Raw genomic sequence first — 15,352 nt, 5'->3', positions numbered from 1 at the left:
TAGTGCCTGATGGACTGTATTAAAGAAAGATCAGTTGAATGAGATTTGAGCCAGATGGACTGTATGTAAGAATATCCAGTTGAATGAGATAGAGCTAGATGGACTGTATGAAAGAATATCCAGTTGAATGAGATAGAGCCAGATGGACTGTATGAAAGAAAAAATAGTTGAATGCGATTAGAGCCAGATGGACTGTATGTAAGAATGTCCAGTTGAATGAGATAGAGCTGGATGGACTGTATGTAAGAATATCCAGTTGAATGAGATAGTGCCAGATGGACTGTTTGTAAGAATGTCCAGTTGAATGAGATAGAGCTGGATGGACTGTATGTAAGAATATCCAGTTGAATGAGATAGAGCCAGATGGACTGTATGTAAAAATGTCCAGTTGAATGAGATAGAGCCAAATGGACTGTATGTAAAAACATCCAGTTGAATGAGATAGAGCAAGATGGACTGTGTGTAAGAATATCCAGTTGAATGAGATAGAGCAAGATGGACTGTATGTAAGAATATCCAGTTGAATGAGATAGAGCCAGATGGACTGTATGTTAGAATGTCCATTTGAATGAGATAGAGCCAGATGGACTGTATGTAAGAATATCCAGTTGAATGAGTTAGAGCCAGATGGACTGTATGTAAGAATATCCAGATGAATGAGATAGAGCCAGATGGACTGTATGTAAGAATATCCAGTTGAATGAGATAGAGCTAGATGGACTGTATGTTAGAATGCCCATTTGAATGAGATAGAGCCAGATGGACTGTATGTAAGAATATCCAGTTGAATGAGATAGAGCCAGATGGACTGTATGTAAGAATGTCCAGTTGAATGAGATAGAGCTGGATGGACTGTATGTAAGAATATCCAGTTGAATGAGATAGAGCCAGATGGACTGTATGTAAAAATGTCCAGTTGAATGAGATAGAGCCAGATGGACTGTATGTAAGAATATCCAGTTGAATGAGATAGAGCCAAATGGACTGTATCTAAAAACATCCAGTTGAATGAGATAGAGCAAGATGGACTGTGTGTAAGAATATCCAGTTGAATGAGATAGAGCCAGATGGACTGTATGTAAGAATATCCAGTTGAATGAGATAGAGCCAGATGGACTGTATATTAGAATGTCCATTTGAATGAGATAGAGCCAGATGGACTGTATGTAAGAATATCCAGCTGAATGAGATAGAGCTAGATGGACTGTATGTTAGAATGTCCATTTGAATGAGATAGAGCCAGATGGACTGTATGTAAGAATATCCAGTTGAATGAGATAGAGCCAGATGGACTGTATGTAAGAATGTCTAGTTGAATGAGATAGAGCTGGATGGACTGTATGTAAAAATATCCAGTTGAATGAGATAGAGCTGGATGGACTGTATGTAAGAATATCCAGTTGAATGAGATAGAGCCAAATGGACTGTAATTAAAAACATCCAGTTGAATGAGATAGAGCAAGATGGACTGTGTGTAAGAATATCCAGTTGAATGAGATAGAGCCAGATGGACTGTATGTAAGAATATCCAGTTGAATGAGATAGAGCCAGATGGACTGTATATTAGAATGTCCATTTGAATGAGATAGAGTCAGATGGACTGTATGTAAGAATATCCAGCTGAATGAGATAGAGCTAGATGGACTGTATGTTAGAATGTCCATTTGAATGAGATAGAGCCAGATGGACTGTATGTAAGAATATCCAGTTGAATGAGATAGAGCCAGATGGACTGTATGTAAGAATGTCCAGTTGAATGAGATAGAGCTGGATGGACTGTATGTAAAAATATCCAGTTGAATGAGATAGAGCTGGATGGACTGTATGTAAGAATATCCAGTTGAATGAGATAGAGCCAAATGGACTGTAATTAAAAACATCCAGTTGAATGAGATAGAGCAAGATGGACTGTGTGTAAGAATATCCAGTTGAATGAGATAGAGCCAGATGGACTGTATGTAAGAATATCCAGTTGAATGAGATAGAGCCAGATGGACTGGATGTTAGAATGTCCATTTGAATGAGATAGAGCCAGATGGACTGTATGTAAGAATATCCAGTTGAATGAGATAGAGCTAGATGGACTGTATGTTAGAATGTCCATTTGAATGAGATAGAGCCAGATGGACTGTATGTAAGAATATCCAGTTGAATGAGATAGAGCCAGATGGACTGTATGTAAGAATGTCCAGTTGAATGAGATATAGCCAGATGGACTGTATGTTAAAATGTCCAGTTGAATGAGATAGAGCCAGATGGACTGTATGTAAGAATATCCAGTTGAATGAGATAGAGCCAGATGGACTGTATGTTAGAATGTCCAGTTGAATGAGATAGAGCCAGATGGACTGTATGTAAGAATGTCCAGTTGAATGAAATAGAGCCAGATGGACTGTATGTAAGAATATCCAGTTGAATGAAATAGAGCCAGATGGACTGTATGTTAGAATGTCCATTTGAATGAGATTAGAGCCAGATGGACTGTATGTAAGAATATCCAGTTGAATGAGATAGAGCCAGATGGACTGTATGAAAGAAAAGTAGTTGAATGTGATTAAAGCCAGATGGACTGTATGTAAGAATATCCACTTGAATAAGATAGATCCAGATGGACTGTATGAAAGAAAAATAGTTGAATGAGATTAGAGAAAGATGGACTGTGTTTAAGAATATCCAGTTGAATGAGATAGAGCCAGATGGACTGTATGTTAGAATGTCCATTTGAATGAGATAGAGCCAGATGGACTGTATGTAAGAATATCCAGTTGAATGAGATAGAGCCAGATGGACTGTATGAAAGAAAAATAGTTGAATGAGATTAGAGCCAGATGGACTGTATGTAAGAATATCCAGTTGAATGAGATAGTGCCTGATGGACTGTATTAAAGAAAGATCAGTTGAATGAGATTCGAGCCAGATGGACTGTATGTAAGAATATCCAGTTGAATGAGATAGAGCCAGATGGACTGTTTGTAAGAATGTCCAGTTGAATGAGATATAGCCAGATGGACTGTATGTTAAAATGTCCAGTTGAATGAGATAGAGCCAGATGGACTGTATGTAAGAATATCCAGTTGAATGAGATAGAGCCAGATGGACTGTATGTTAGAATGTCCAGTTGAATGAGATAGAGCCAGATGGACTGTATGTAAGAATATCCAGTTGAATGTGATAGAGCCAGATGGACTGTATGAAAGAAAAATAGTTGAATGAGATTAGAGCCAGATGGACTGTATGTAAGAATATCCAGTTGAATGAGATAGTGCCTGATGGACTGTATTAAAGAAAGATCAGTTGAATGAGATTCGAGCCAGATGGACTGTATGTAAGAATATCCAGTTGAATGAGATAGAGCCAGATGGACTGTATGAAAGAATATCCAGTTGAATGATATAGAGCCAGTTGGACTGTATGTAAGAATGACCAGTTGAATGAGATAGAGCCCGATGTAAGAATATATAAGATTTACCTGTAAAATGCAATTTAAAGTCAGATGGACTGTATGTAAGAATGTCCAGTTGAATGAGATAGAGCTGGATGGACTGTATGTAAGAATATCCAGTTGAATGAGATAGAGCCAGATGGACTGTATGTAAAAATATCCAGTTGAATGAGATAGAGCTGGATGGACTGTATGTAAGAATATCCAGTTGAATGAGATAGAGCCAATTGAACTGTAATTAAAAACATCCAGTTGAATGAGATAGAGCAAGATGGACTGTGTGTAAGAATATCCAGTTGAATGAGATAGAGCCAGATGGACTGTATGTAAGAATATCCAGTTGAATGAGATAGAGCCAGATGGACTGGATGTTAGAATGTCCAGTTGAATGAGATAGTGCCTGATGGACTGTATTAAAGAAAGATCAGTTGAATGAGATTCGAGCCAGATGGACTGTATGTAAGAATATCCATTTGAATGAGATAGAGCCAGATGGACTGTATGTAAGAATATCCAGTTGAATGAGATAGAGCTAGATGGACTGTATGTTAGAATGTCCATTTGAATGAGATAGAGCCAGATGGACTGTATGTAAGAATATCCAGTTGAATGAGATAGAGCCAGATGGACTGTATGTAAGAATGTCCAGTTGAATGAGATATAGCCAGATGGACTGTATGTTAAAATGTCCAGTTGAATGAGATAGAGCCAGATGGACTGTATGTAAGAATATCCAGTTGAATGAGATAGAGCCAGATGGACTGTATGTTAGAATGTCCAGTTGAATGAGATAGAGCCAGATGGACTGTATGTAAGAATGTCCAGTTGAATGAAATAGAGCCAGATGGACTGTATGTAAGAATATCCAGTTGAATGAAATAGAGCCAGATGGACTGTATGTTAGAATGTCCATTTGAATGAGATTAGAGCCAGATGGACTGTATGTAAGAATATCCAGTTGAATGAGATAGAGCCAGATGGACTGTATGAAAGAAAAGTAGTTGAATGTGATTAAAGCCAGATGGACTGTATGTAAGAATGTCCAGTTGAATAAGATAGATCCAGATGGACTGTATGAAAGAATATCCAGTTGAATAAGATAGATCCAGATGGACTGTATGAAAGAAAAATAGTTGAATGAGATTAGAGAAAGATGGACTGTGTTTAAGAATATCCAGTTGAATGAGATAGTGCCAGATGGACTGTATGTTAGAATGTCCATTTGAATGAGATAGAGCCAGATGGACTGTATGTAAGAATATCCAGTTGAATGAGATAGAGCCAGATGGACTGTATGAAAGAAAAATAGTTGAATGAGATTAGAGCCAGATGGACTGTATGTAAAAATATCCAGTTGAATGAGATAGAGCTGGATGGACTGTATGTAAGAATATCCAGTTGAATGAGATAGAGCCAAATGGACTGTAATTAAAAACATCCAGTTGAATGAGATAGAGCCAGATGGACTGTGTGTAAGAATATCCAGTTGAATGAGATAGAGCCAGATGGACTGTATGAAAGAAAAATAGTTGAATGAGATTAGAGCCAGATGGACTGTATGTAAGAATATCCAGTTGAATGAGATAGTGCCTGATGGACTGTATTAAAGAAAGATCAGTTGAATGAGATTCGAGCCAGATGGACTGTATGTAAGAATATCCAGTTGAATGAGATAGAGCCAGATGGACTGTATGAAAGAATATCCAGTTGAATGATATAGAGCCAGATGCGCTGTATGTAAGAATGACCAGTTGAATGAGATAGAGCCCGATGTAAGAATATGTAAGATTTACCTGTAAAATGCAATTTAAAGTCTTCATCAACTTTTAGCTCTTCTTGCTTGAAGGTATGTCAAGCATACGGTATACATTCAAGCATTACATAGTGAATTTTGATAAAACTTGGTATGTTGGTGTGTGTAGAAAATATTTCAAGACCTAGCAGTCCCAAACAGAATGAGAGAATGACTTTCCAAGAGGACCAACAAAATTCTCTGGCCTGTGATTCAGCCCCTACAAGAGAGATTTTTTTAATAAAGTTTTAAATACCTCATTATTGATTGTTACATATTTTAAAATAGGCCACAGTCATCAACTCCTGCCAGTTTGATAGATAAACCTGGTAAGGAGCCAAAAGAGCCCCCACCTCCACCACAAGAGTACATGGTGCTTCTAGCTGACCCTGACCTAATGGAGTTCCCCCTTGAGGCAGTGCAGGTCCTTCAATTAGAGTCGGTTGTGTCACTCTCACGGGACTTTTCCTTACAGCTTTTCTACCATAGATATTATCAGGAACAGGTTCAAGCAGGTATGGTACCTCTCATATGCACTGTAATTTGTGTTTTTTATACACTTAAAAAAATTATTTGTTAACAGTACAAAATGTTAAGTATGAAAAGTATCATTTTTCAGTGGTGATTGTGTATGGAAAAAATGGAACCTGATGTTGATGAGGGTTTGAAAACATGATTGGCATTCTTAAAGTTAAATGGATATCATGTAACTGCGCTAAATACATTATAGACAAATAGTATATATTTTATTTTAATCTGCTCATACACTTGTGTACATTTCATAAAATGATCCAAAAGTTCACAGCAGCAACAAAGATATTTGCTCAGTGACTATTTTCTGACTGATAGAAGAAAATTGGTTTTTGCGTAAGAACTGTATACCAAAAGTATGGTAAAGGTCTGATTATTTGAGAATCAAAAAGTCCAATTCATTGTGTCTATGGAGAAAAAAAGACTAAACTTTATGGAGGGGTTGCAGTTACGCTAATAAAGAGACCTCTAGATTCTTGGATCTAAAGGTGTCAGAGGTCACAGTCATGGCAAATTTGATAAGAAAATGATTTTGCACAGTATATATTTCAAGATTTCACACCATGACCAATGATCAAGGTCACTGAGACCAGTTTGTCAATAATCTCCAAATTAAATGCAGGGTGGGCATATAATGTAGTGTTCATGGTACTCTTGTTATATGTATTGTGGTTACTTGTCCTTGGTTCATGATACTTTTGATATATGTATCGTGGTTACTTGTTCTTGGTTCATGGTACTTTTGATATATGTATCGTGGTTACTTGTTCTTGGTTCATGGTACTTTTGATATGTATATTGTGGTTACTTGTCCTTAGTTCATGGTACTTTTGATATATGTATTGTGGTTACTTGTTCTTGGTTCATGGTACTTTTGATATATGTATCGTGGTTACTTGTTCTTGGTTCATGGTACTTTTGATATGTATATTGTGGTTACTTGTCCTTAGTTCATGGTACTTTTGATATATGTATTGTGGTTACTTGTTCTTGGTTCATGATACTTTTGATATGTATATTGTGGTTACTTGTTCTTGGTTCATGATACGTTTGATATGTATATTGTGGTTACTTGTTCTTGGTTCATGGTACTTTTGATATATGTATTGTGGTTACTTGTTCTTGGTTCATGATACTTTTGTTATGTATATTGTGGTTACTTGTTCTTGGTTCATGGTACTTTTGATATATGTATTGTGGTTACTTGTCCTTGGTTCATGGTACTTTTGATATGTATATTGTGGTTACTTGTTCTTGGTTCATGGTACTTTTGATATATGTATTGTGGTTACTTGTCCTTGGTTCATGGTACTTTTGATATGTATATTGTGGTTACTTGTTCTTGGTTCATGGTACTTTTGATATATGTATTGTGGTTACTTGTCCTTGGTTCATGGTACTTTTGATATGTATATTGTGGTTACTTGTTCTTGGTTCATGGTACTTTGATATGTATATTGTGGTTACTTGTCCTTGGTTCATGATACTTTTGATATATGTATTGTGGTTACTTGTCCTTGGTTCATGGTACTTTTGATATATGTATTGTGGTTACTTGTTCTTGTTTCATAGTACATTTGATATGTATATTGTGGTTACTTGTCCTTGGTTCATGGTACTTTTGATATATGTATTGTGGCTACTTGTTTTTGGTTATGGTACTTTTGACATATGTATTGTGGTTACTTGTTCTTGGTTTATGGTACTTTTGTTATATGCATTTGGGCTACTTTTTCTTGTTTCATGGTACTCTTGTATGCATTGCAGTTATTTTTTCTTGGTTAATGGTAACCTTGTTATACGCATTGGGGTTCCTTTTTTCTTGGCTCTTGGTACCCTTGTTACATACATTGGGGTTACATTTTTCTTCGCTCATGGTACCTTTTATTACATGCATTGGGGTTACCTTTTTCTTGGCTTCTGGTTCCCTTTTACATGCATTGAGGTTACTTTTTTTTGGCTCATGGTACCCTTGTTATGTGCCATAGGCTTTCTCTTTCTTGTTTCAAATTATCAGAAAACACTAGAATGTATAATCTCCATAATGAGGTAAGTTATAAGACGTCACATTAATTTTTAAGGCTTTTCATCCAGCCCAGTCAATTCTTCTGGAAGTTTTGGACCAGTGTCATCAAGACCAGTGGATTTGTTTAGGGCTTTTAGACTAATTTTTCATGAAGCCCAGTGGATTTTATTTAGGGCTTTTGGACCAATTTCACCAAGCTCAGTTTATTTTTTAAAGGCATTTTGACCATTTTCATCAGGCCCAGTGGATTTATGTTACATTAAGTATCCTAAGTTTACTGTATATGTCATATTCACTTATATTAACTTAAAACAAAATTTCAGAAGAAGAATCTTTTGGAACTTGAGCATTGACATAGTTCAGGGGCTTCTCATGATCAGAGGTCTCGGTTTTCTCCCTGTCATATGTTATGTTCATTGAGTGATGGTTAAAAATATCTGCTATCTAATGTACGTTTGTTTATAAGACTTCATTTGTAGACTAATAAGGTAGAGACATGATTGGTAGCACTCTTGACAGCATAATTATAAAAGTATTTATTAACTTTATGCCATTGGTGTGATTTAGAAGTTTCCAGAAAGTCACTTGCATTAAGGATTCAGGTCCCAAATGAAATAATTAATATTGATCTTATGTGGTCAGGAGAAGAAAAATATACCAATAAGGCAAATCAAATTAGTTGTATATTTGCCAGAAAAAGTGCTGATCTTGTTGATTAAATACATGAAAGACAGTGCCTGTGAAGCAACATGAGCACAATCATTCTCACTTGAACTTTAGATAAGAAATATAAACACAAGCAATTCATTGCCATGTTTTTCTTAAATGCACATATATGTTTATATCAGTGCCCTCAGCCAGTTGTAATTTTATTCCAGATGACCCGAATGGAGACAAGAAGAAGCAAAAACAAAAGGGACTTGACCAGCCCTTCTCCCGGATCCCAGGGCTCCGAGATGCCAGCAAGAAACAGTCCAAGATTGTAAGTTTCAAGCTAGATCAAGTCTAAATCACTTACATGCATATTGCTTGGTAGAGTCTTCCATGTCTGTATGTGACTCAGAATTAATTACCTATCTCAATACTACTAGGTAGACTACTTTCTGTATGTGACTCAGAATTAACTGTAATTACCTATCTCAATACTACTAGGTAGACTACTTTCTGTATATGACTCAGAATTAACTATAATTACCTATCTCAATACTACTAGGTAGACTACTTTCTGTATGTGACTCAGAATTAACTGTAATTACCTATCTCAATACTACTAGGTAGACTACTTTCTGTATGTGACTCGGAATTAACTGTAATTACCTATCTCAATACTACTAGGTAGACTACTTTCTGTATGTGACTCAGAATTAACTGTAATTACCTATCTCAATACTACTAGGTAGACTACTTTCTGTATGTGACTCAGAATTAACTGTAATTACCTATCTCAATACTACTAGGTAGACTACTTTCTGTATGTGACTCAGAATTAACTGTAATTACCTATCTCAATACTACTAGGTAGACTACTTTCTGTATATGACTCAGAATTAACTATAATTACCTATCTCAACACTACTAGGTAGACTACTTTCTGTATGTGACTCAGAATTAACTGTAATTACCTATCTCAATACTACTAGGTAGACTACTTTCTGCAATTGGTTCAGAATAACCTATATGCATATTACTGGATAGTCTTCCATGTTTCCATGTGGTTCAGATTAACCTGTATGGATACTACTGCACACAATTTCTATGTTTACATGTTTCATAGAATAACCTGTGTGCATACCACTGTGTACAATCTTCCGTGCTTACATGTGGCTCAGAATAACCTGTGTGGATACTACTGTGCACAATTTCCATGTGGCTATATGCATATTATTGAGTACAGTGTTCCATGCTGATTACAGTTCCATTGTAAAGCCTCTGCTGAAGAAACCAACACTAGACCATAACGATTTAAAGAACTACCACCCAGTTTCTAATCTCCCCTTCATCTAAAAAATCTTAAAAAAGGTGTTCTATCCCATCTTGTATCTCATCTAAATTCAAACAGTCTTTTTAGCAATGTACAATCTGCATATCGCCCTTGCCACAGTACTGAAGCTACTCTTCTAAAAGTAGTTAATGACATTCTCTCTGCGTTGGATAGTGGAAAGATTACAGTCCTCACCCTCCTTGATTTGTCTGCAGCATTTGACACAATAGACCATGATATATTACTTCACTGTCTCCAGCATGTATTTGGCATTCATGATACAGCCTTACTGTGGTTCAAGTCCTACTTGGTCAACAGGACACAAATTTTATCTGCAAATGGAATACACTCCAGCCCAATTGATCTATGTTGTGGTGTTGCACAGGGGTCTGTTCTTGGACCTGTTCTCTTCATTCTGTACACTCAGTCACTCTCAAGTGTCATAGATTATCATCCAATGAGAGTGTCATAGATTATCATCCAATGTCTCACCAATTGTACGCTGATGACACCCAAATATACAAATCTAGCCACCCAACTGAAGTTGATGCTACCATCCAAGGTGTAGAGAGGTGCATTTCTGATGTGAAATCATGGATGACATGTAACAAGCTGCAGATGAATGATGATAAAACTGAGGCCATTCTGATCACAACACAAAGACTTTCTCATTCACATCCTTTACCTCAAACAATAAATATCAGCAGCACCAACATTAAATTCACACAATCAGTACGAATCCTAGGTGTTACTCTGGACAGTACTCTCACATTGCACCAACATGTCATGAACATATGTAAGGCTGCATATCTTGAGCTGAGATGCATCAGCTCAAGTCGCAAATATCTTTCAGTTGATGCCACTAAATCACTTGTGTGTTCATTAGTACTTTCAAGACTGGACTATTGTAACTCAATTCTGTCTGGTTCATCTCAATATCTGCTCCAGAAACTTCAAACAGTTCAAAACAGGGCTGCTCGGATCATGCTTAGAGTACCACGATCAGAGCACACCTCCCTGCTGCTCTGTACCCTACACTGGCTATCCATTTGATCCAGAATCAAACACAAAATTTGTTCTCTGTGCTACGTTTCACTGTCGGACTCTAGTCCAACGTACCTATCAGACCTCACCCATGTGTACACACCAGCTAGATACTTACGCTCCTCTCCTGACAATCGTATACTCATTATTCCCACTATGAAAACAAAGTCATATGGACAGCATTCTTTTGCATACCAGGGCCCAGCAACATAGAGTGAATTGCCCACTGAACTTAGACACAAAGACATAGTGATCCCATTCAAGAGGGCTCTCAAAACTCACTTATTTCAACTGCAAGAACAAACTTAAAGACCTAATAATGTTTCCTACCTTAAATATTCTGAGCATTTTTTTTAATGTTTTCTAATTTCATGGTGTTTGTGTTTGTAATCATATCATTATATATGTTTTTATCTTACAGGTGTTGTCTAATGTTGTAAAGCACTTAGAGCTTCTAAAGATTAGGCGCTATACAAAGTCTTCATTATTATTATTATTATTACTATTTATTCATGTGGCTCAATTTTAGCAACAACTTGACATATTTGTCCCATAATTTTAAAAAAGTCATATATTTTAGACATTTATCTTGCAATTCTTATATTTTAGAAATTTGTTCATGATTTCCAATAGTTTAGAAATTTGTCCTAGAATTCCAATATTTTAGAAATTTGTCCTAGAATTCCAATATATTAGATACTTTCAACCTGCATGCTACTTGCTATGCCAACATCCTGTTCAGCTCTTCTGATTGATAGAAAAATAAGAACTATATTGGTGTCAAAGAATGTGAATTTTGAAATTTTCTTGTATCTGATAAATGGGGTGGCAAGCTGCAATGATGCATCTGTTGTTGGGTATGTTTGGGGTTTTTCGCATTGAATAAAATGTTTAATTTGTATCCTATAATTATCCTTATTTTCTAAGAAAGTCATATTGTCCTTTACTTCATGTAAGAAATTCCTATGTCACCTTTATTTTCACACCAAAAGTGATTATAATCCATGCAGATGAGAGTGCATGACTCCAGTACATTGAGATGCCAGTCTGTTGGAGGTTAACTCATTCAGATTCTGGTATCCATTTATAGGAGGTGCTAAAGCATTAATTTTCTTTCAAAATGTGTTTAGTTCGTATTCAAAATATTGTTAGTTCTTATTGCATTAAAATGGGCAAGAAATCAAGGAGTACTGTATCGGTTGTTTACATTACCATAGCTATGCAAAAATCTTTGACAGCTCAGTAGAGTTGTCTCCACTAAGGACTCTTCTCCAAGGAAAACATGTTGTACATCAAATTATTTTTATTTCAGATTCCTATAAATAGACAGCTTAACCAATGGTGCCAGCCAGTAGACACAATGAATTTCAGATGTATCCTTTCATCAGCAGAAATTTTTTTTTTTTTAGATAAGAAAACCAGCAATAATCAGTACTTTCTAATGTCATGTCAGTTCTTTTAATGTTATTCAGAATTTAACAAAACATGAAGATTGTAGTTGCAGACAGAATTTTTGTCTACTGATAGGATTTTATTAATATGACAGTAGTTACCAAAATGAGTTAATGCATAAACTTGTCTTTAAACAACTCCACCTTGATATCACTTTTTTGGTTTGTCTTAATGCAGCTTCATCAGCATTTTACTTTTTTAGGTTTGTCATAATACAGCTCTATTTGGCTTATCATCTTTTAAGGTTTGTCTTAATACAACTCCATCAGCATATCACTTTTTTAGGTTTGTCCTAATACAGCTCCATCAACACATCACTTTTTAGTTTGTCTTAATGCAGCTCCATCAGCATTTTACTTGATTAGGTTTGTCTTAATACAGCTCTGTTTGGCTTATCACCTTTTTAAATTTGTCTTAATACAACTCCATCAGCATATCACTTTTTTAGGTTTGTCCTAATACAGCTCCATCAACACATCACTTTTTAGTTTGTCTTAATGCAGCTCCATCAGCATTTTACTTGATTAGGTTTGTCTTAATACAGCTCTGTTTGGCTTATCACCTTTTTAAATTTGTCTTAATACAACTCCATCAGCATATCATTTTTTAGGTTTGTCTTAATGCATCTCCATCAGCATTTTACTTTATTAGGTTTGTCTTAATACAACTCCATCAGCATATCACTCTTTTAGGTTTGTCCTATCAATCTTTCAGGTTGTTTTTAAATATAGATCAGCACATCACTTTTTTAGGTTTGTCTTAATAAAACTCCATCAGCACATCACTTTTTTAGGTTTTTCTTAATACAACTCCATCAGCATGTCACTCTTTTAATTTTGTTTTAATACAGTTCCATTAGCTTATCACTCTTTTAGGTTTGTCTTAATATGGCTCTGTTTGGTTTATCACTCTTAAAGGGTTATTTTAATACAGATCAACACATCACTTTTTTAGGTTTGTTTTAATACAGCTCTATCAGCTTATCACTCTTTTAGGTTTTTCTTAATACAACTCCATCAGCTTTTCATTCTTTTAGGTTTGTCTTAATGTACCTCAGTTTGGCTTATCACTCTTTCAGGGTTATCTTATCTCTGTTTGGTTTATCACTCTTAAAGGGTTATTTTAATACAGATCAAAACATCACTTTTTTAGGTTTTCATTCTTTTAGGTTTGTCTTAATATAACTCTATTTTGCTTATCACTTTTTCAGGGTTATCTTAACACAGATCAGCTTATCACTTTTTTAGGTTTGTCTTAATACAACTCCATCAGTTTATCACTCTTTTAGGTTTGTCTTAATACAACTCCATCAGCATATCACTCTTTTAGGTTTGTTTTATCACTCTTTCAGGGTTATTTTAATACAGATCAACACATCACTTTTTTAGGTTTGTCTTAATACAGCTCCATCAACATGTCACTTTTTTAGGTTTGTCTTAATACAACTCCATCAGCACATCAGTTTTTTGGGTTTGTCTTAATACAGCTCCATCAGCACATCAGTTTTTTAGGTTTGTCTTAATACAGCTCCATCAACACATCAGTGTTTTAGGTTTGTCTTAATACAGCTTCATCAACACATCACTTTTTTAGGTTTGTCTTAATACAACTCCATCAGCACATCACTTTTTTAGGTTTGTCTTAATACAGCTTCATCAACACATCACTTTTTTAGGTTTGTCTTAATACAGCTCCATCAGCACATCACTTTTTTAGGTTTGTCTTAATACAGCTCTATCAACACATCACTTTTTTAGGTTTGTCTTAATATAGCTCCATCAACACATCACTTTTTTAGGTTTGTCTTAATACAGCTCCATCAGCACATCAGTGTTTTAGGTTTGTCTTAATACAGCTTCATCAACACATCACTTTTTTAGGTTTGTCTTAATACAGCTCCATCAACACATCACTTTTTTAGGTTTGTCTTAATACAGCTCCATCAGCACATCAGTGTTTTAGGTTTGTCTTAATACAGCTCCATCAGCACATCAGTGTTTTAGGTTTGTCTTAATACAGCTCCATCAGCACATCACTTTTTTAGGTTTGTCTTAATACAGCTCCATCAGCACATCAGTGTTTTAGGTTTGTCTTAATACAGCTCCATCAACACATCAGTGTTTTAGGTTTGTCTTAATACAGCTCCATCAACACATCAGTGTTTTAGGTTTGTCTTAATACAGCTCCATCAGCACATCAGTGTTTTAGGTTTAGTACATCATTCTTGCTGAAATACATCACTGTCATTTTGAAAGAATATTTTGACTTTTATTATATCCAAAGGTTGAGTTGTCAGTTGCAATTATCAAAAGACTGCTTAAATTCCTGTTTGCTCCAAATAATTTCTATTATTATGGCCTAGTTAGGTAACATTTTGTAAAAGGTACATACTCGTCTAAGTTTTTGTATTGTATTTCCCTTAACAAGTGTTAGATATTGTTGATCCATATCTGGAGTGTGCTGAAACAGGTAAGCACCAATGTGTATGTTCTTGCTGCCTGACATTTTGAAGTAAACACCAGACCATGCATAAATCATTAAGAGTACACTTAGTTTCAACTTTTAGATGGCAAATAATAAACAAGTGGATTAACATAAAAATATTCAAAGATTGTGGCTTACCTACATGAAAACTACTGTCAAAAATGGTTATGTTAGAGGTAATATTTAAAGACAATAGTTGATATGAGTGTACTCAGTTATAGAAATTTCATTATACTGACCCAGAATGCTTTGTTAAGGCATAATATCGAACATATCCAGAGTCAGAGAAAATACTCAGAATAGCAACATTCAGTCGGCTTTGTTAAGACATATTATGGGACATTTCTATGGCTGATATAAGGCTCAGAATAGAAACATCCAGAAGGCTTTGTTAAGACATATTATGGGACATTTCTATGGCTGAGATAAGGCTCAAAATAGAAATATCCAGTCGGCTTTGTTAAGACATATTATGGGACATTTCTATGGCTGAGATAAGGCTCAGAATAGAAACATTCAGTCGGCTTTGTTGAGACGTATTATGGGACATTTCTATGGCTGAGATAAGGCTCAGAATAGAAACATCCAGAAGGCTTTGTT

The 15,352-nt window shown here is 35.6% G+C and overlaps 1 protein-coding gene across 2 annotated transcripts in view; it reads left to right on the top strand.

The window, feature by feature from the left end:
* The window catches only part of LOC149795075 (cilia- and flagella-associated protein 46-like), a 218,449-nt gene that overhangs the window by 194,002 nt on the left and 9,095 nt on the right, over nt 1–15,352 (top strand). For both annotated transcript variants that reach the window (XM_089964780.1, XM_089964779.1), the window contains 4 exons: nt 5,523–5,749; nt 8,670–8,773; nt 12,129–12,189; nt 14,702–14,737. In XM_089964780.1, the coding sequence (XP_089820906.1) occupies nt 5,523–5,749; nt 8,670–8,773; nt 12,129–12,189; nt 14,702–14,737 (428 nt within the window). The remainder of the gene's footprint in view (nt 1–5,522; nt 5,750–8,669; nt 8,774–12,128; nt 12,190–14,701; nt 14,738–15,352) is intronic.

This window comes from Sinohyriopsis cumingii, chromosome 7 (genome assembly GCF_028554795.1).
Source record: "Sinohyriopsis cumingii isolate HCF-2022 chromosome 7, ASM2855479v2, whole genome shotgun sequence".
Taxonomy (NCBI): Eukaryota; Metazoa; Mollusca; class Bivalvia; order Unionida; family Unionidae; genus Sinohyriopsis; species Sinohyriopsis cumingii.
The sequence above is the reverse complement of the archived record's forward strand: the minus strand, read 5'-3'. Positions and strand labels throughout refer to the sequence as shown.